At 47.7% G+C, this 19,734-nt stretch overlaps 1 protein-coding gene across 4 annotated transcripts in view; it reads left to right on the top strand.

Annotated features, from left to right (window-relative positions):
* The window catches only part of hsf2 (heat shock transcription factor 2), a 52,026-nt gene that overhangs the window by 7,807 nt on the left and 24,485 nt on the right, over positions 1-19,734 (top strand). For all 4 annotated transcript variants that reach the window (XM_075458704.1, XM_075458703.1, XM_075458705.1 and 1 more), the window contains exons 4-8: positions 714-838; positions 940-1,015; positions 4,215-4,276; positions 5,030-5,108; positions 14,287-14,447. In XM_075458704.1, coding sequence (XP_075314819.1) covers positions 714-838; positions 940-1,015; positions 4,215-4,276; positions 5,030-5,108; positions 14,287-14,447 — 503 coding nt within the window. The remainder of the gene's footprint in view (positions 1-713; positions 839-939; positions 1,016-4,214; positions 4,277-5,029; positions 5,109-14,286; positions 14,448-19,734) is intronic.

The following is a 19,734-nucleotide window of genomic DNA, read 5'->3' as shown; positions in this document are numbered from 1 at the left end:
AATGTTCTTCTCACATTTATTTATTTAGTATTGTTGTTGTTCTTTTTCTAATATACAATCATTGTAAATATTACATTTGTTTTGAGCTACTTGACTAATTTGAATTTGAATAAAGTATTTTTCTATTCTATTCTAAACAAAGCTGCTGTTCAGAGATGTCACAGCTGTGCTGTTTGTGATATTGACTTATTTCTCTGTATGATATTAAGAACTGGTTATTCCCAGAGGAGCAGCTTCGGACTGAAAGGTCATCAGTTTGTCTGCAAAAAGCAGTAAAACTTCTGTCTGGAATGGTGGGTGTTTCTACACCTAACACTTTGAGAGACAAGACATTTAATTGCATCTCTTCACATTCAGAGCGGGCAAATCCGATTAAGATCAGATTTATTGGTCATGCATACGCATGAAATTTGTCCTCGGCTTTTAACCCATCCAGGTTGGCACCTGCTGACACACACATGCACAGGGTCACAGAGACAGATGCCAACCTGGAGCGGTGGGCAGCCGTTCAGCGCCCGGGGAGCATGGGGGGTACGGTGCCTTGCTCAAGGGCACCTCGGCCGTGACAAGGAGGTGGACTGACACCCCTCAAACTGTCAGTTCCACCAATCTTTCTATTCTATTCAGCTGGTTTGCCTGGTATCTTTGTATTTATTTTTTTATGTTTTGAGAAACTGTAAGTGAAATAATTGATTGTTCTTGATGTGTACCAGGTTTCTAATGCACGGCCTGAGGACAATAAGATTCGACAGGACGACCTGACCAAGATCTTAGTGAGTGTTCAGAGTGTTCACAGCAAACAGGAGAACATTGACGTGAGGCTTGTAACACTTAAAAGGTGAGTGTTGACCTGTGACACACAGGAGCGTATGGAGCAGAACCTTCTGATCACATGACAGAAACAAAGTCCCATGTTGCTTAACTGTTTTTTTTTTTTAGGGAGAATGAGGCTCTGTGGAGGGAGATCTCAGATCTGAGACAGAAGCATGCCCACCAACAACAGCTTATCAAAAAGGTGAGCATCAGTTTATCCTGGCAGCAAACCATTAAAACCACGTACACTTTCTGAACGTTTCTGCAGTTTATCAGGACTTTCTCCTTTCTGTCCACATATTGGGATTCTTTAACATTTAAGATCTTTGTCCATACTTTCTAGCTTCAGTCATACTGAGCATACAGGAATCAGACATGTTTCTGTCGATGGTTTGAAGTAGGGATGTCCCATTCAGGTTTTTTTTGCCTCCGAGTCATTTGATTTTGAGTATCTGCCGATACCGAGTCCCGATCCGATACTTCTACAGTACATTAAAAAAATTAAGAACGGCGAAGAAACAGATCCAGGATGTCCCTGTTTTTTTTTATTTTCTTCACTTATTTGATCATTTAACACTTGTAAACAGAGCACTTCTGTGGGGTAGCTTGAACAACAAAAGTAATAAACAAATTCTTCACATGGTAGTTTAGTGCAACAATGTCTAATATAAAAACCAGCAGGAGCTCAACCTGAAATACCTGCAGGCATGGAAACAAATAAGCAAATAAAAGTACCACAGTGTTCTAAAGTAAGGCCAGTAATGTGCTTTAACTGCACTCCTAATTCTTCCTCTCTTCTTCTGGCTTCACAGAAGGAAATTTATGTTTTTCTGGATGAAAACCAACATCTCTACCTTGTCAGGTGTGAGCCTGTTCCTGTTCTCATCAAGGATGTTAGCCATGTCCTTCCCACCTCTTGAAATCCCAAGTTTGCATATCTCACAGTTTGCAATCGCAACGTTTTTGTTTTTGTCGGGGTGGAGGTATTTTTGTCCTCCAAAATCCCTCCACCCCGCAGACATTCGGCCCCCAGCTTCTAGCTGCTGCCGTGTTCTGCTTCGCTTTACGGCAGCAAAGTGACGTCATGCCATGTTTCTGTGTGGAGGTGAGACCATAGACATAAAAATCTGGGGAGTTATGATTATTGTAGTTGGGGATAAACACCTTCCTCAGTAGAAATAAATGCAATGTGGGGGCATTGGAGACCCATCCAAGATGGCGGCCGCGCTGATACGTCTACGTATATCATGTTTATGGTTGAGACGCTCTGACTCTGTACCACCACATAACAGGAAACACTAAGCTGTTATTTATTCCCATTTGTTTTTAAATATTATAGTTCTGATAAAATAAAATAATGAGAATAAATATACATATATAGATAGGCTACATATCCGATCCCTGATTGGGATGTAACGTCCAATTCCGATCGAGTCTGAAACCACGTGATCGGATCGGGACATCCCTAGTCTGAAGTGAATTAACTCTGTAGTGTCACCAGAGGGGGGCGGTATAGGCCGTGCTGATGGTGGTTGTAATGCAGTAGGAGAAGTAGTTGTCGAGTACAAGAATCAACTTTTGTGAAAATCCACTAATGGAAAGTGCAGAGAGCTCTTCTTCAGGAATACTTTCATCTCTGTGAATAATTGGGATATTATATCCTATCTGGTAAGAGGTGGGTTGGTCACTGAGTTTATTGTTTGTTGCCTACGATCAGAAGGTTGGTGAGTCACGTAATTTTAATCTGTGCAGCTCAGACCAGATTCACAGCCGTTTTCTTTCTTCCTGATGAGAATAAACAGCAACTGGAAAGGAGTGTGCTTTATTTTTTCATTTGTTTATTAAAGGCTTGGTTGGTAATCCTGGAGAGCTAGCAAGAGAGCTAGGAAGCCCCCTCCCCATCCCGTCAGTGCTCCATCGAAAGCCACGCCCCCACAAACTTGAACGCGCATCTGACGGTGGGACTCAGCCGACATGTCTCATTCACCTGTACATATGTGATGAAAATAACAAATCCCCCTGAAGCTAAACAAAAAATGACCTGTCCAACAGAAAGAGAGCGACCTCTGCGTCGCTTTGCGGGCCCTTCATGGCCCTTCATGGCCCTTCAGGGCCCCTCAGGGCCCCTCAGTTGTCTCCACCGCTCAAACGCTGCACCAGTGTCGACTCTGGTCGTGCTTCTGGCTTTATCCAGGGCAGCCGTTTCTGCCTCCGGCTTTCTTCTTCTTCCCCTTTTAGCGGGGCCAGCCGTTACAAGTAATGGTAGTTTGGGCTGCATTTTCTCTGCCTGTGCACTCGCATTAAGTTATTTTCAGCACCGGCTAGGGTGGGTTATCCATCAGACCCTGAGCCGACAGAGGGGGGCGTAGGCAGAACGGGCAGAACGAGACATGAAGGCATCAGATTGGTTTCTCGGTTTCTTGTCCTCGGCCCGAGGAGTTTGGATTGGTCAGCTTTTTGTCAGTCCTGCAGCTGCCACAGTGGTCTGATTATTTCCGGCCCTCTTTCTAAATAAATCATGTACAGATTACTCTCAGGACAGATGGACCATTTCACCCAGGATTACACAATGTGTTTCTGAACAGGATTACCAACCATGCCTTTAATGTCCTGTCCAATCACCTTTTCTTCTTCTTCTCATACCCTACAGCTCCAATGGAACACTATGGAACATGTCACTAATGAAAGAATGCAGGGATTTGCAATTAAAACCAATGCTTCATTCAAAATGGAACATAGATAAACATCAAATATTGAATGTGAAACATTTCACTATGTCATGAAAAAGATTTGCTCATCTTGAATTTAATGGCAGCCATGTTTCCCACTGTGTAGCATGCCCTCTTCTTTTAACAACCGTCTGTAAACATCTGGAACTGAGGAGAGCAGCTGCTGGACCTGTGGGAGAGGATCTGCTACAGCAGGGGTGCCCAACTGATCCATGGAAGGTTCCAACCCTGCAGCAGCACAGCTGACTTGTTTCATTCAATCAACTGAGCTGTTCAGTTCTGTTCAGTTCCAGTCAGCTGTGCTGCTGCAGGGTTGGAACCAGAACCTGCAGCCACACGGCCTTCCATGGATCAGTTGGACACCCCTGTGATATAGCATTCTAACTGCCCAACAGTCCCGGATGTTCTTTGTTGTATTCAGGGATTCAAAATGCTCCCTGCCGCTTTTTATAATTGTGATCAGTTGGTTTTAAACAGAATTCAAACACATGAATAACATTTTCAGTCACCATTAATGGCACCGTATTTTTCCCTAGTTTTCTGGTATCAGACTGAGTTTAATAGCAGGAGAGAACAAGTCAGGGAGCAGGAAACGTTTCTTCTATCAGGCAGACCATATTCTGTCACAGCTAAAGTTTTCATGTGATCTTACTCCCTGCTCCTTTTTAACAGTTGATACATTTCATCATCACCATGGTGCAGAACAACCGCATTCTGAACTTGAAACGCAAAAGGTCAGTTCACACTTTGCAATGTCATTCATCTGGGATTCTACTGAGTTGGGACTGACCCTCCACACAGTGGTGTGCACAGGATAACCACCCGCGTGTGCACGCAATAACTACCCGCGTGTGCACGGAATAACTACCCGCGTGTGCACGGAATAACCACCCGCGTGTGCACGCAATAACTACCCGCGTGTGCACGGAATAACCACCCGCGTGTGCACGGAATAACCACCCGCGTGTAGACGGAATAACCACCCGCGTGTGCACGGGATAACCACCCGCGTGTAGACGGGATAACCACCCGCGTGTAGACGGGATAACCACCCGCGTGTAGACGGGATAACCACCCGCGGGTGCACGGGATAACCACCCGCGTGTGCACGGAATAACCACCCGCGGGTGCACGGAATAACCACCCGCGGGTGCACGGGATAACCACCCGCGGGTAGACGGAATAACCACCCGCGGGTGCACGGGATAACCACCCGCGTGTAGACGGGATAACCACCCGCGTGTAGACGGGATAACCACCCGCGGGTAGACGGAATAACCACCCGCGTGTGCACGGAATAACCACCCACGGGTGCACGTGTCCTGCTCAGTCCTGTGGAATGGGGGAGTGCTGTTTTTGCTGTGCATATTGGAAATGAATGAATGATTTCTGCATCTTTTAGTGTGTTTAGTGTGAAAGAATAAGATCTGTAAAGAATTAGAACTGGTAAAATAACTTGTATGTGTTTGTCTCTGTTGATTGAACAGGTTGATTCTTATGAACAGCAATGGAAAGAAACCCAAATACATTCATGAGATTTCTGATGACAAAGTGTGTGTTGAACAGGTCAGTATAGTTCTCCTCCTATGAATCAGTGTATGATCCCATATTCTTGTTTAATATGTGGACAGGATTTTTATGATCAAATGCAGTCTGATCCACTTCCTTGAGATTTGTTCTTATGACATTTGAAAAAGCAAATATGAAGATGTTCATTATTCAGGATTATGTTCAGGAAAGGCTGCTGGTGCTCTGATAGCTTCACCCACAGCCCACTGATGGAGGGAAGCGGGGTGTCTGTGGGAGCGGGGTGTCTGTGGGAGCCGGGTGTCTGTGTGAACGGGGTGTCTGTGGGAGCGGGGTGTCTGTGTGAACGGGGTGTCTGTGGGAGCGGGGTGTCTGTGGGAGCCGGGTGTCTGTGGGAACGGGGTGTCTGTGGGAGCGGGGTGTCTGTGGGAGCCGGGTGTCTGTGGGAGCGGGGTGTCTGTGTGAACGGGGTGTCTGTGGGAACGGGGTGTCTGTGGGAGCCGGGTGTCTGTGTGAACGGGGTGTCTGTGGGAGCGGGGTGTCTGTGTGAACGGGGTGTCTGTGGGAGCGGGGTGTCTGTGGGAACGGGGTGTCTGTGGGAACGGGGTGTCTGTGGGAGCGGGGTGTCTGTGGGAACGGGGTGTCTGTGGGAGCGGGGTGTCTGTGGGAACGGGGTGTCTGTGGGAGCCGGGTGTCTGTGGGAGCGGGGTGTCTGTGGGAGCCGGGTGTCTGTGGGAGCGGGGTGTCTGTGGGAACGGGGTGTCTGTGGGAACGGGGTGTCCTAATGCAGGGGGTCCGAACTGTCCTAATGCAGGGGGGTTACTGTTAGCCTGGGCGAAAGCCGACTGTTGACTCCGTCAAACAGTCTGGGAAAACCCAAGAGGAGTCTGTTTTCATGGAGGGTGGGACCTTACTCGCAACTGTTTGCTGATTGGCAAAACACTGAGCGAACCGAGGTAGGGGGATTTGGCCAGACTATAGCCGCTTTCGGACTGTAGGAACCTTTGGCAGTTCTAATAACCTTTTAATCCGCGGGGCCGTTTTCTCCCGTGTTCGGACATACAGGAACTCGGGGCTTTCTCCCTTAGTTCCTATAACTATTTAGCTCCTTCTCCGAGGTCGGGTCTTTTCATGGTTCTATAGAACGATCTGAGGGAGGTGTGTGGTGGTCGGTAGCTCCGCCCCATGTCATGCTGCCACGGCTGAAATGTTTCCTCATAGACACAGACACAACCGGCGGGTGTTTAATAAGTTAAACTTACACTGGTCTCCTTTGTCTGCAGCGCTCTGCTCTCCTTTCTTCCTTCATGAAATGAAAAAGTATCGTCTCCTGACTCTCTCTGTGAGCTTTTCCAGCCTCGATATTAGACGCCTGATGTGATTGTCCATGATTAATATCACCATCATGCAGACCATAAACACGGTGGCCTCCCCGCTCTCCATATTAGCTTCTTTGTGGTGTTTTTTCTTCTCTCCTGACTTTTACCGTTTTGTTTTGTGTTTGAATGTAGCGCTAAACGGCTAACGGCTAACACGTCACTGACGCAGACGGCTGCGCGCGGCGCATCAGTCCCTATCAGGTCCCGACTCATGTGCGAATGCAGACTGAAACAGTTCCGCTGGGGAAGGATAGTTATCAGAACGAAATTCGAGGAGGGTAGTTCTGATAACTACTTTCTTAGAACGGTCTGTCCGAAAGCGGCTTATGTGCGGAGCCAAAATCTTTGGGCGGAAGTACGTAGGATGGCGTCGCCAGGCTAGGTTACTGTAGCCTGTACCAGGAAACTGAATCATGTCCTGCCTCCTGAGTATTTCTGACCCGGCTCCCACAGACACCCCCCGTTCACACAGACACCCGGCTCCCACAGACACCCGGCTCCCACAGACACCCCGCTCCCACAGACACCCCGTTCACACAGACACCCCGTTCACACAGACACCCGGCTCCCACAGACACCCCGCTCCCACAGACACCCCGTTCCCACAGACACCCCGCTCCCACAGACCCCCCCATTCACACAGACACCCGGCTCCCACAGACACCCCGCTCCCACAGACACCCCGTTCCCACAGACACCCCGTTCACACAGACACCCGGCTCCCACAGACACCCCGTTCCCGCAGACACCCCGTTCCCGCAGACACCCGGCTCCCGCAGACACCCGGCTCCCACAGACACCCCGTTCCCGCAGACACCCCGTTCCCACAGACACCCGGCTCCCACAGACACCCCGCTCCCACAGACACCCGGCTCCCACAGACACCCGGCTCCCACAGACACCCCGTTCCCACAGACACCCGCTCCCACAGACACCCCGTTCCCACAGACACCCGGCTCCCACAGACACCCGGCTCCCACAGACATCCGGCTCCCACAGACATCCGGCTCCCACAGACACCCCGTTCCCACAGACACCCGCTCCCACAGACACCCCGTTCCCGCAGACACCCGGCTCCCGCAGACACCCCGTTCCCACAGACACCCGGCTCCCACAGACACCCGGCTCCCACAGACACCCGGCTCCCACAGACACCCCGCTCCCACAGACATCCGCTCCCACAGACACCCCGTTCCCACAGACACCTCTGTGGGGAGCCGGGTCAGAAATACTCAGGAGGCAGGACATGATTCAGTTTCCTGGTACAGGCTACAGTAACCTAGCCTGGCGACGCCATCCTACGTACTTCCGCCCAAAGATTTTGGCTCCGCACATAGTCTGGCCAAATCCCCCTACCTCGGTTCGCTCAGTGTTTTGCCAATCAGCAAACAGTTGCGAGTGGTGACGCAGAACTCACGCGCGGAGTCCATTGTAGTCCATATAATTGTAGTTCAACCGCAGCGGAAATAAACATGGCGACGGAAGAACGCTAGAAGCTATCCATGAAGTTGTCTCAACTCTGGAGAGCATTATACAATTAAAACAAGAGCAAGAGGAATGCCTCGTCAATTTTGTTAGTGGCAAGGATGTCGTAGCTCTCCTTCCAACTGGCTTTGGGAAAAGTTTGATTTATCAAATGGTACCGGTATAATGAAAGCGGATGTGGGAAGCGTGATTCGCGAGCTAGAGCCTCGCGAGAGTAAGCATGAACCTCGGCGCATAACCTACGTCCTTTCTAAACATTACTGATTGTTTAAAGGAACTCCAATGAATTTAAGTTGCTGAGTAAGGTCCCACCCTCCATGAAAACAGACTCCTCTTGGGTTTTCCCAGACTGTTTGACGGAGTCAACAGTCGGCTTTCGCCCAGGCTAACAGTAACCCCCCTGCATTAGGACAGTTCGGACCCCCTGCATTAGGACACCCCGTTCCCACAGACACCCCGCTCCCACAGACACCCGGCTCCCACAGACACCCCGTTCCCACAGACACCCCGTTCCCACAGACACCCCGCTCCCACAGACACCCCGTTCACACAGACACCCCGCTCCCACAGACACCCCGTTCACACAGACACCCGGCTCCCACAGACACCCCGCTCCCAACAGTCAACAGTCGGCTTTCGCCCAGGCTAACAGTAACCCCCCTGCATTAGGACAGTTCGGACCCCCTGCATTAGGACAGTTAGGACCCCCTGCATTAGGATGGTTAGGACCCCCTGCATTAGGATGGTTAGGACCCCCTGCATTAGGACAGTTAGGACCCCCTGCATTAGGATGGTTAGGACCCCCTGCATTAGGACAGTTAGGACCCCATGCATTAGGACAGTTAGGACTCCCTGCATTAGGACAGTTGGGACCCCCTGCATCAGGACAGTTAGGACCCCCTGCATCAGGACAGTTAGGACTCCCTGCATTAGGACAGTTGGGACCCCCTGCATCAGGACAGTTAGGACCCCCTGCATCAGGACAGTTAGGACCCCCTGCATCAGGACAGTTAGGACCCCCTGCATTAGGACAGTGAGGACCCCTGCATCAGGACAATTAGGACCCCCTGCATTAGGACAGTTAGGACCCCCTGCATTAGGACAGTTGGGGCCCCTGCATCAGGACAATTAGGACCCCCTGCATTAGGACAGTTAGGACCCCCTGCATTAAGACAGTTAGGACCCCCTGCATTAAGACAGTTAGGACCCCCTGCATTAGGACAGTTAGGACCCCCTGCATTAGGACAGTTGGGACCCCCTGCATTAGGACAATTAGGACCCCCTGCATTAGGACAGTTAGGACCCCCTGCATTAGGACAGTTGGGGCCCCCTGCATTAGGACAGTTAGGACCCCCTGCATTAGGACAGTTGGGACCCCCTGCATTAGGACAATTAGGACCCCCTGCATTAGGACAGTTAGGACCCCCTGCATTAGGACAGTTGGGGTCCCCTGCATTAGGACAATTAGGACCCCCTGCATTAGGTTAGTTGGGGCCCCTGCATCAGGACAATTGGGACCCCCTGCATTAGGACAGTTGGGCCCCCCTGCATTAGGACAGTTGGGGCCCCTGCATCAGGACAATTAGGACCCCTGCATTAGGACAGTTGGGACCCTCTGCATTAGGACAGTTGGGACCCCCTGCATTAGGACAGTTGGGACCCCCTGCATTAGGACAGTTGGGCCCCCCTGCATTAGGACAGTTGGGGCCCCTGCATCAGGACAATTAGGACCCCTGCATTAGGACAGTTGGGACCCTCTGCATTAGGACAGTTGGGACCCCCTGCATTAGGACAGTTGGGGCCCCTGCATCAGGACAATTGGGACCCCCTGCATTAGGACAGTTGGGCCCCCCTGCATTAGGACAGTTGGGGCCCCTGCATCAGGACAATTAGGACCCCTGCATTAGGACAGTTGGGACCCTCTGCATTAGGACAGTTGGGACCCCCTGCATTAGGACAGTTGGGGCCCCTGCATCAGGACAATTAGGACCCCTGCATTAGGACAGTTGGGGCCCCCTGCATTAGGACAGTTGGGGCCCCTGCATCAGGACAATTAGGACCCCCTGCATTAGGACAGTTGGGACCCCCTGCATTAGGACAGTTGGGACCCTCTGCATTAGGACAGTTGGGGCCCCCTGCATTAGGACAGTTAGGACCCCCTGCATTAGGACAGTTAGGACCCCCTGCATCAGGACAATTAGGACCCCCTGCATCAGGACAATTAGGACCCCTGCATTAGGACAGTTGGGACCCTCTGCATTAGGACAGTTGGGGCCCCCTGGATTAGGACAGTTAGGACCCCCTGCATTAGGACAGTTGGGGCCCCTTCATCAGGACAATTAGGACCCCCTGCATTAGGACAGTTGGGGGCCCTGCATCAGGACAATTAGGACCCCATGCATTAGGACAGTTGGGACCCCCTGCATTAGGACAGTTAGGACCCCTGCATCAGGACAATTAGGACCCCCTGCATTAGGACAGTTGGGACCCTCTGCATTAGGACAGTTGGGACCCCCTGCATTAGGACAGTTGGGGCCCCTGCATCAGGACAATTAGGACCCCTGCATTAGGACAGTTGGGGCCCCCTGCATTAGGACAGTTGGGGCCCCTGCATCAGGACAATTAGGACCCCCTGCATTAGGACAGTTGGGACCCCCTGCATTAGGACAGTTGGGACCCTCTGCATTAGGACAGTTGGGGCCCCCTGCATTAGGACAGTTAGGACCCCCTGCATTAGGACAATTAGGACCCCCTGCATCAGGACAATTAGGACCCCCTGCATCAGGACAATTAGGACCCCTGCATTAGGACAGTTGGGACCCTCTGCATTAGGACAGTTGGGGCCCCCTGGATTAGGACAGTTAGGACCCCCTGCATTAGGACAGTTGGGGCCCCTTCATCAGGACAATTAGGACCCCCTGCATTAGGACAGTTGGGGGCCCTGCATCAGGACAATTAGGACCCCATGCATTAGGACAGTTGGGACCCCCTGCATTAGGACAGTTAGGACCCCTGCATCAGGACAATTAGGACCCCCTGCATTAGGACAGTTGGGGCCCCTGCATCAGGACAATTAGGACCCCATGCATTAGGACAGTTGGGACCCCCTGCATTAGGACAGTTAGGACCCCTGCATCAGGACAATTAGGACCCCCTGCATTAGGACAGTTGGGGCCCCTGCATCAGGACAATTAGGACCCCATGCATTAGGACAGTTGGGACCCCCTGCATTAGGACAGTTAGGACCCCTGCATCAGGACAATTAGGACCCCCTGCATTAGGACAGTTGGGGCCCCCTGCCTTAGGACAGTTGGGACCCCCTGCATTAGGACAGTTGGGACCCCCTGCATTAGGACAGTTAGGACCCCCTGCATCAGGACAATTAGGACCCCCTGCATTAGGACAGTTGGGGCCCCTGCATCAGGACAATTAGGACCCCCTGCATTAGGACAGTTGGGGCCCCCTGCATTAGGACAGTTAGGACCCCCTGCATTAGGACAGTTAGGACCCCCTGCATTAGGTCAGTTGGGGCCCCTGCATCAGGACAATTGGGACCCCCTGCATTAGGACAGTTGGGGCCCCTGCATCAGGACAATTAGGACCCCCTGCATTAGGACAGTTGGGACCCCCTGCATTAGGACAGTTGGGACCCTCTGCATTAGGACAGTTGGGGCCCCCTGCATTAGGACAGTTGGGGCCCCCTGCATTAGGACAGTTAGGACCCCCTGCATTAGGACAGTTGGGGCCCCCTGCATTAGGACAGTTAGGACCCCCTGCATTAGGACAGTTAGGACCCCCTGCATTAGGACAGTTGGGGCCCCCTGCATTAGGACAGTTAGGACCCCCTGCATTAGGACAGTTAGGACCCCCTGCATTAGGTCAGTTGGGGCCCCTGCATCAGGACAATTGGGACCCCCTGCATTAGGACAGTTGGGGCCCCCTGCATTAGGACAGTTGGGGCCCCTGCATCAGGACAATTAGGACCCCCTGCATTAGGACAGTTGGGACCCCCTGCATTAGGACAGTTGGGACCCTCTGCATTAGGACAGTTGGGGCCCCCTGCATTAGGACAGTTAGGACCCCTGCATTAGGACAGTTAGGACCCCTGCATTAGGACAGTTAGGACCCCTGCATTAGGACAGTTAGGACCCCCTGCATTAGGACAGTTAGGACCCCCTGCATTAGGACAGTTAGGACCCCCTACTTTAGAACTCTGCAGCATGTGTGCAGCAGACAGCACAGCAGATGGAAACAAAGGGAAGAACTGTGAGAAAAGGAGGCTTCAGAAGAGAAGTGTGAGGAGGAACAAAGGCTGAGGCCTGCCAGCTGTTTCTGAAAGACTCGGATGACAGTTGTTACTGAAGTTCTCATTTCTTCTTTATATGCTGCTGAAGTTGTTTCATTTCTGAGACTAAGGGCGTATTCACACCTACCTCGTTTGGTCCGGACCAAACGGACCAGATTTTCGTTGGTTCGGACCTTTTGGGATGGTCTGAATACAAACCACCGAACTCTGGTCCGGACCAAACAAGCGGACCGAGACCGAGCTGAAAGGTCGGACTCGGTCCGGATCAAACGAACCCTGGTGCGGCTCTTTTGGAGGTGTGAAAGCAGACCGGACCTAATCCCAGACTTTTTGCTTTTTTGTACCTCGGGAGGATCCGTCGTTTGTCTGCTGCTAGGTAACAGAACAGAGCGTTCTCCTCCGTAGCAGCCTTGCCCTTTGTCGTCATTGTTGATAAATTACTTGTACAGCAGCATAGTAATTACACAGTTGTGAAAATAGCAAAACGTTGAAAAAACATATAGTTTTGATTATATTAAAAGCAATAACGGCACGGAAAGCGTCCATGAATACATTCACTTTTGAACTTAGCACTTTGTGTTGCGCGTGTCGATTCTGACCAATAGCCGAACGACTTCAGGGCGCGTGGCTTTGTTGACATATTTTGGTCCGTTTACTGAAATGTACAATCTGAAAGCAAACCGCACCAAAATGAAAAAAAAAGGTTCGGACCAAAGCAAGTGAACTATCGGACTTTCCTGGTGGGAATACGCCCTAAGTGTTGGTCACTGGGCCTTTGCTTCCCAAGGCTTTCATCAGGGTGTGAAAATGATCAAATAAAGGAGGCAGTGCACTAAAACCTTTTCTGTTTTCCTCTTTTTTTTGTCACAGTTTGATTTGGAGTATCTTGGTTATTAGTGTGGAAATAAATAAATGCAGATGTGAAGATGAATCTGCTCAGAAGGCCCGTGTTCCCATACATCACTGCACTCTAATACCTGTAGCTCAGAGGGAACAGAATACAGAGGAGCTTGTTAAAAAGGACACATGAACACGAACTCGTTCATTTTGGGACTGAACTTTGTCCAGAATTCCAAATGGAGAATATGACCGAGTTAAAGGATAAGACCGGTTTTTTGACATTGGGCCCTTGATTTCACATTATAACATGATGTTCTACTCACCCCTGCTTGTTGTTTGTCATTTGGAGCTGTTCCGAAGATATTCGAGAGGCGTCTGGCTGCTCTCTTGAGATATTCGGCCATGAAACGGTTTCCTATGGGCAAGCTCATACAGGCACAAACTATGCTGTTTATAATTTATTAATTACTCTACACTAGAACTGATAACGTGGAGGTGCGTCGCTTACTTAAAAAAATCCGGGTTATTGTAATTTTGATTTTTTTGTCGTAAAGTGGGTGTTACTGACGTCATCGTCGTGCTACTGCCACAGGCAGCCCACAGACCTGCTGCCTATTTATTCATTCGGCTAAAATTCAAAATTAGTAACCCGGATTTTTTTAAGTAAGCGACGCACCTCCACGTTATCAGTGCTGGTGTAGAGTAATTAATAAATTATAAACAGCATAGTTTGTGCCTGTATGAACTTGCCCATAGGAAACCGTTTCATGGCCGAATATCTCAAGAGAGCAGCCAGACGCCTCGCGAATATCTTCAGAACAGCTCCAAATGACAAACAACAAGCAGGGGTGAGTAGAACATCATGTTATAATGTGAAATCAAGGGCCCAGTGTCAAAAAACCGGTCTTATCCTTTAAGGTTTTGATCAGTGTGAACTTGTTCCCAGATGGAATTAGCTGGAGGTGCCATTCGTGGACAGAGTTGTCAGATGTTTGGAAGCTTTGCTGCAACATATTTCATTTGAAAACAGACTGGATGTCAGAGGGTTGCACCTCCTAAAGAGCTGCAATCTGTGGTGTTAATGTTGTCTTTGAATATCTTCCACATGTAAGACTGTATTTAGAACTAATGGGCAACATTTCATAGTTTATTCCTTCCGGTACGATAGAAAAAAATCAAGTTTCCATTAAATGTGCTTTCTGTATAGACATCCGTCAACGGCGCGAAGGACTCTGAGATTTCAGACGATGTGGTCATCTGTGACCTGACTGAGAGCGATGCAGATGTGACGGCTGAGATCACAGAGGGGGCCCCGAGGGAGGCACCGAGGGAGGCACCGAGGGGGGCCCCGACAGCCTACGAGCAAGGGTGAGACTTCTTTCTGTTCCGTCTGCGTGTGTGTGTGTGTGTGCGTGCCGATCCGATACTTCTACAGTAATTTTTTAAAAAATGAAGAACGACGAAGAAACAGATCGAGGAAGTCCCTGATTCTGTGTGTGTGAGTGTGTGTGATAGAAAAATCCTCACTGTGTGTACTATAACACTGTAAGACCGCTGCATGAGTGTGTGTGTGTTATTGGCCTGTCGTGTAAAAGCACTTTATAGTGCTGGAGTAGACCAAAGGTGCTACATACATGCAGTCCATTTAGCATTTCTTAGACAGGAGCACAAATAAACCCAGAATCTTGAGTTAAGTTGACCCAGCAGCCTGTTCCAGGGGAGATAACCTGACGACTAGGGGTGGGCGAAAAAATCGATTCATGTACATATCGCGATTTTTTTTTATGGGATGATTTTTAAAATCGATTTTTCTCCCCTGAATCGATTTTTTTTTTTTGTCTGAATTTCTTTTTTTTTTTTTTTTTTTACCCTTGTCCTGTCCAGCATTATGGCAGCAGAATTGTAATCTGAATACCGTTTATGCTAAACACATTTGCAATGCCAAGGGAAGCTTTATCGATTATATTACATCATATCTGTGTCCAGATAAACTTCATCAATTCATCACATTAAGTTATGTTAAAACTAGCCCACATTTGTGCTGTGTGGACATTTCAATTCATTTTGTAACTGTAAACTTTAAAAAATGCCTCTTTTTGTCTCAGTTGAACTAAATGTCAGCTGCTGGACTGACTGACACAGACTGATGTGCATTGTTTATGGGAACGACATTCATTCTAGAAGTGTATGATTCAACTTGTTGGTTTTTTTAAGGAGGAAGAAAATTGCAATTACTGATTATATCGAATCGCAATACTTGGAGAATCGCAATTATCAAGAATCGTGATACAATCGAATCGTGACCAAAGCATATCGTCCCACCCCTACTGACGACCACACACTGCTTCTACTTTAAACACCTCTCAGGCTCATTCAGAGTGTCTGTAACTTCCACATGATGAAAGGCTTTGGAAGGGATTTGCTTTTGATATTATAGCCCACTTGCTCCTGTCTAACGCCCTTTGAGAAGAGCTTATTGTACCTGTAAGAGTTGGATCCAGATTCTGCGCTGCGTCCTCTGTAGCTCACCTGGTTGGTAGAGCTCTGAATCTTTGCTTGCCTCCTGATTCCACAGTCGCCTCGATGGGGGCCAGGGACAGGTCCCAGGGGTCCGGCACAGCGTCGCTGCTGAGAGTTCAGCCCAACTCCACCGCAGGCGTAGAGAAAGTGATTTTCACCCCCAAAAATATGAAAAGCCCCGTCTGGAAATACTTTGGATTTTGGTCGTTTGATGGAAAAATTGTGAAGCCTCGAGACAAAGTCGTATGCAAGCTATGTAAGCTACAGTTAGCTTATCATTGGACCACCAGCAACATGAGGTTACATCCTGAAAATGTGCACCCAAATGAGCATGACATCATATAGGAAACTCCAACTAAACAGCCACGCCTCGACACAAAGTTAGCACCGCCCGCCACAAGCTCTTTGTCTGCAGCACGACCAGAGGCCTGCACGCAGAAATGAATCTGCTTCATATGGAAGCACACAAAGTTTGTCCTGTTATTGACACAATCCTGTCATCACCTGGCAGGCTGGCTGATTGAAAGCCCCCAGATGCAGCGGACGCCCCCCACCCCAGATGCCTATGCTCATCTTTGACATAATGCGCAGATACAGATATTCGAATAGTTCGAAAATATGTTTTATTTTTTAGAGGGAATATTCAAACGTAATTTTTGAGCAATTTTGACAGCCCTAGTATGGATTGGACTAATTTGGAATGTAATGAATTGGAGTTTGTTTCACCGAGATGTGACCGACACCCGCAGTGCCACATCATGCCGTTCTTCCTGCAGAGACTTTTTCTGTTTCACATGGACAGAACGAAAGGAATCCAGCAAAACCAAGGGAGGAGGTGTGTTTCATGAGCAACAAGCGCTGGTGGGATCCAGGGAATGTTTGTGGTATCACATTCCTGACCATTCTGTCGTCCCTTCTACCTGCACCGGCTGTTCACATCGGTACCGTTTGCATTCCACCAGGCAGATGCAGATACTGCTCTGGTCTCAGTGCACGACATCATCAGATTTTTCCTTAACACTGCAACAATATCATTTCCTCTTGGGATTGCTAAAGTATTCAGTCTCGGTGTCTTTAAATGACTATATGACTGCACATGGATACATTTTCAGTCTGCTTACATCGCAGCTAAAAGAACTTCCACAGCTGTTCAAATCTGCACACAGAAATATGTCTGCAGCTTTTTATCTGCGAGCTGACGCAGGTTTTCTGAGTCTCTTCTGTCTCTGAGTTGGAGCACAAAGTTTCCTGAACTCGTTAGTCAGGCTGGCTGTGTCCTTTGGGACTGACATCAGCGAATGTGCTTACTCACGTTAGTCGTATTACCACAAAAACACATTTTACAAGGCAGATCAAATGCACTGTTTGTTTTATCTGGTTAACTCTCCCTGGTAAATTAGATCAAATCCTAATTAAGTCCATATGTTGAGCTATGTGTTCCTCTGCTGTATCACTCTAAACATCACACATATCTTCTGTTTACTGCTGTTTTACAGCAGTTCAACTTAATGTAACAAGACATGAAACAATTAGTGATGGTAAACTCGTCATTTTGTGTCGGCTTCAAATTCCCAGTTATGTTCCATTACTGCATCAATGCAGAATCGTTCTCATCCATATCAGGATGCATCTTAGAATCCAGAAATATAGAAATATATAAAGTTATTTGCAATTTCTCAAAAAAATCAACAGGAACAAATCCATCATGCTCCCACTTTCAGGTGGTGCTTGGTGTTCTGCTGCTCAGACCTTCCTTCGCTGAGGCTTGGAAACATGGAATAATTGGGTATTAACGCATCAGAGTTCTTTTCACTTAATTACTTTCTCTTCTCAAAACAGTAGAAGATGATCTTATATGAATGCATTGGATTATTTTATAAATAATTATGATTACAATGAATTGAATTCCAATTGGCTTGAATTGGACTTTATTATTTAAGTGCCTTGAGATGACATTTGTTGTATTTGGCGCTATTTAAATAAAAATGAATTGAATTGAATCTTAAACACTTAAATCTCTCCCTCTCACTTATAGGGAGTGATCACTTATCACAACAGATAAAATGAAAATTCTTTCCCACATAAATTCATATGTTTTTAATGCTTCCAGTCATTCACACAAATCAGTTAACACTGCAGTCTCTTTTATTGGAAAAATAAAACACTTGACCCTACAAAGACATAATTCTCAAGGTGGATTGGAAGCACCAAATTTTGAATATTATTATTGTCTAGCAAATCAACTACCAAACTAGATGAAATGGATCAATAATTAAGAAGAAACCAACTCATGGATTCAGCTGTAACAAGCACGCTCCAGAGATCTCACATTATCAGACCCCATCTCTACAACTCTAACAGCCTGGTGGAAGGTTTTCGGAATGTACAACTCAACAACTGCTCCTTGCAAATACACCCCCATATGGAAAAACTGATATTTTCATTGTCACAAAATACCCATTCATGATCGCATATGGGAACAGAAATGGATCCCACATCTGCGCCAGCTGTTCTGTAAACATCGTTTCATGACATTTAAAGATATGGATTTGAAAATCAGCAATCTTTTCAGTACATGCAAATCAGAGCAGTAATAAGAAGTCAAATGAACTTAAAAAATAACACACTTACCCCTCCAAGTATTACAGATGAAATAATGAAAATGAGAGAATATATGAAAAATCAGCTTAAAAATTATATAAATTACTTACCAAAACAGACACTACGGTAGATGTACCACAAATGAAATGGAATGAAAATATACCCACATTACTTTATTTATAGAGCACAATTCGTACACAAGGTAATTCAAAGTGGTTTACAGCCACATAAAGTCACAAGAAGGCAATAAAATCATTAAAAAAAAAATAAAAAAAAACCATAAAAAATAATCATAAATGAATTAGATTAAAAGTGAAGAGGGCAGATAAAATACTTTCAGGTGTCATATGCACAGCTACACGGAACTGTTTTCAGCCTGGATTTAAACATTGTCAGAGTTGAGGCCTGTCTCACATCTTCTGGAAGGCTGTTCCAGATTTTAGGAGCATCAAACTGAAACGCAGCCTCACCTTGTTTAGTCCTGACTCTGGACCCCAGCAGGAGACCCCTCCCTGAGGCAGGAGACCCCTCCCTGAGGCAGGAGACCCCTCCCTGAGGTTCTCAGAGCCCGAGTTGGTTCATATGGCTCTAACATGTCAGAGATGTACTTTGGTGTTCGACCATGAAGAGACTTGTACACAAGCAGAGCTGTTTTAAAGTCTATTCTCTGAGCGACAGGAAGCCAGTGCAGAGACCTGAGCACTGGACTAATATGGTCGTATTTCCTGGTTCTAGTCAGGACTCGAGCAGCAGCGTTCTGGATGTACTGCAGCTGTCTTACAGCCTGTTTAGGCAAGGCAAGGCAAGGCATCTTTATTTATATAGCGCATTTCATACCACAGGCAACTCAATGTGCTTTACATAAAGACAAGGCATTTAAAAGAACAGCATAAAGCAGCATAAAAACAAGCAATTTAAAGAGAAAAAAAAATAGAATAAAAATTAAAGCAATCAAAGAAGAGGGGAAAAAGAAATATATAAACTCAACCATAAGCACACCGAAAGAGAAATGTTTTTAACCTGGATTTAAAAGTGCTTACAGTTGTGGCTGATTTCAGTTCTGCTGGTAGTTTGTTCCAGTTGTGTGCAGCATAACAGCTAAAAGCTGCTTCACCGTGTCTAGTTTGAACTCTGGGCTCCACTATCTGACCTGAGTCAGTAGATCTCAAAGCTCTACTGGGTTTATACTCTGCTAGCATGTCATTCATATATTCTGGACCTAAACCATTCTGTGATTTGTAGACGAGCAGCAGAACTTTAAAATCTATTCTGTATCTGACCGAGAGCCAATGTAAAGACTTGAGAACTGGGGTGATGTGATGTGATCTCTTTGTTCTGGTTAAAACTCGGGCTGCAGCGTTCTGAATGAGCTGCAGCTGTTTGAGACTCTTTTGGGGGAGTCCAGTCAGAAGACCGTTACAGTAGTCAAGTCTGCTGGAGATGAAAGCATGAATCAGCTTCTCCTGATCTGTTTGGGACATGAAACCCTTAATTCTGGATATGTCCTTAAGTTGATAAAAGGCTGATTTGGTGA

Source organism: Odontesthes bonariensis, chromosome 24 (genome assembly GCF_027942865.1).
Source record: "Odontesthes bonariensis isolate fOdoBon6 chromosome 24, fOdoBon6.hap1, whole genome shotgun sequence".
Taxonomy (NCBI): Eukaryota; Metazoa; Chordata; class Actinopteri; order Atheriniformes; family Atherinopsidae; genus Odontesthes; species Odontesthes bonariensis.
This window is presented reverse-complemented; position numbering and strand designations above follow the sequence as displayed.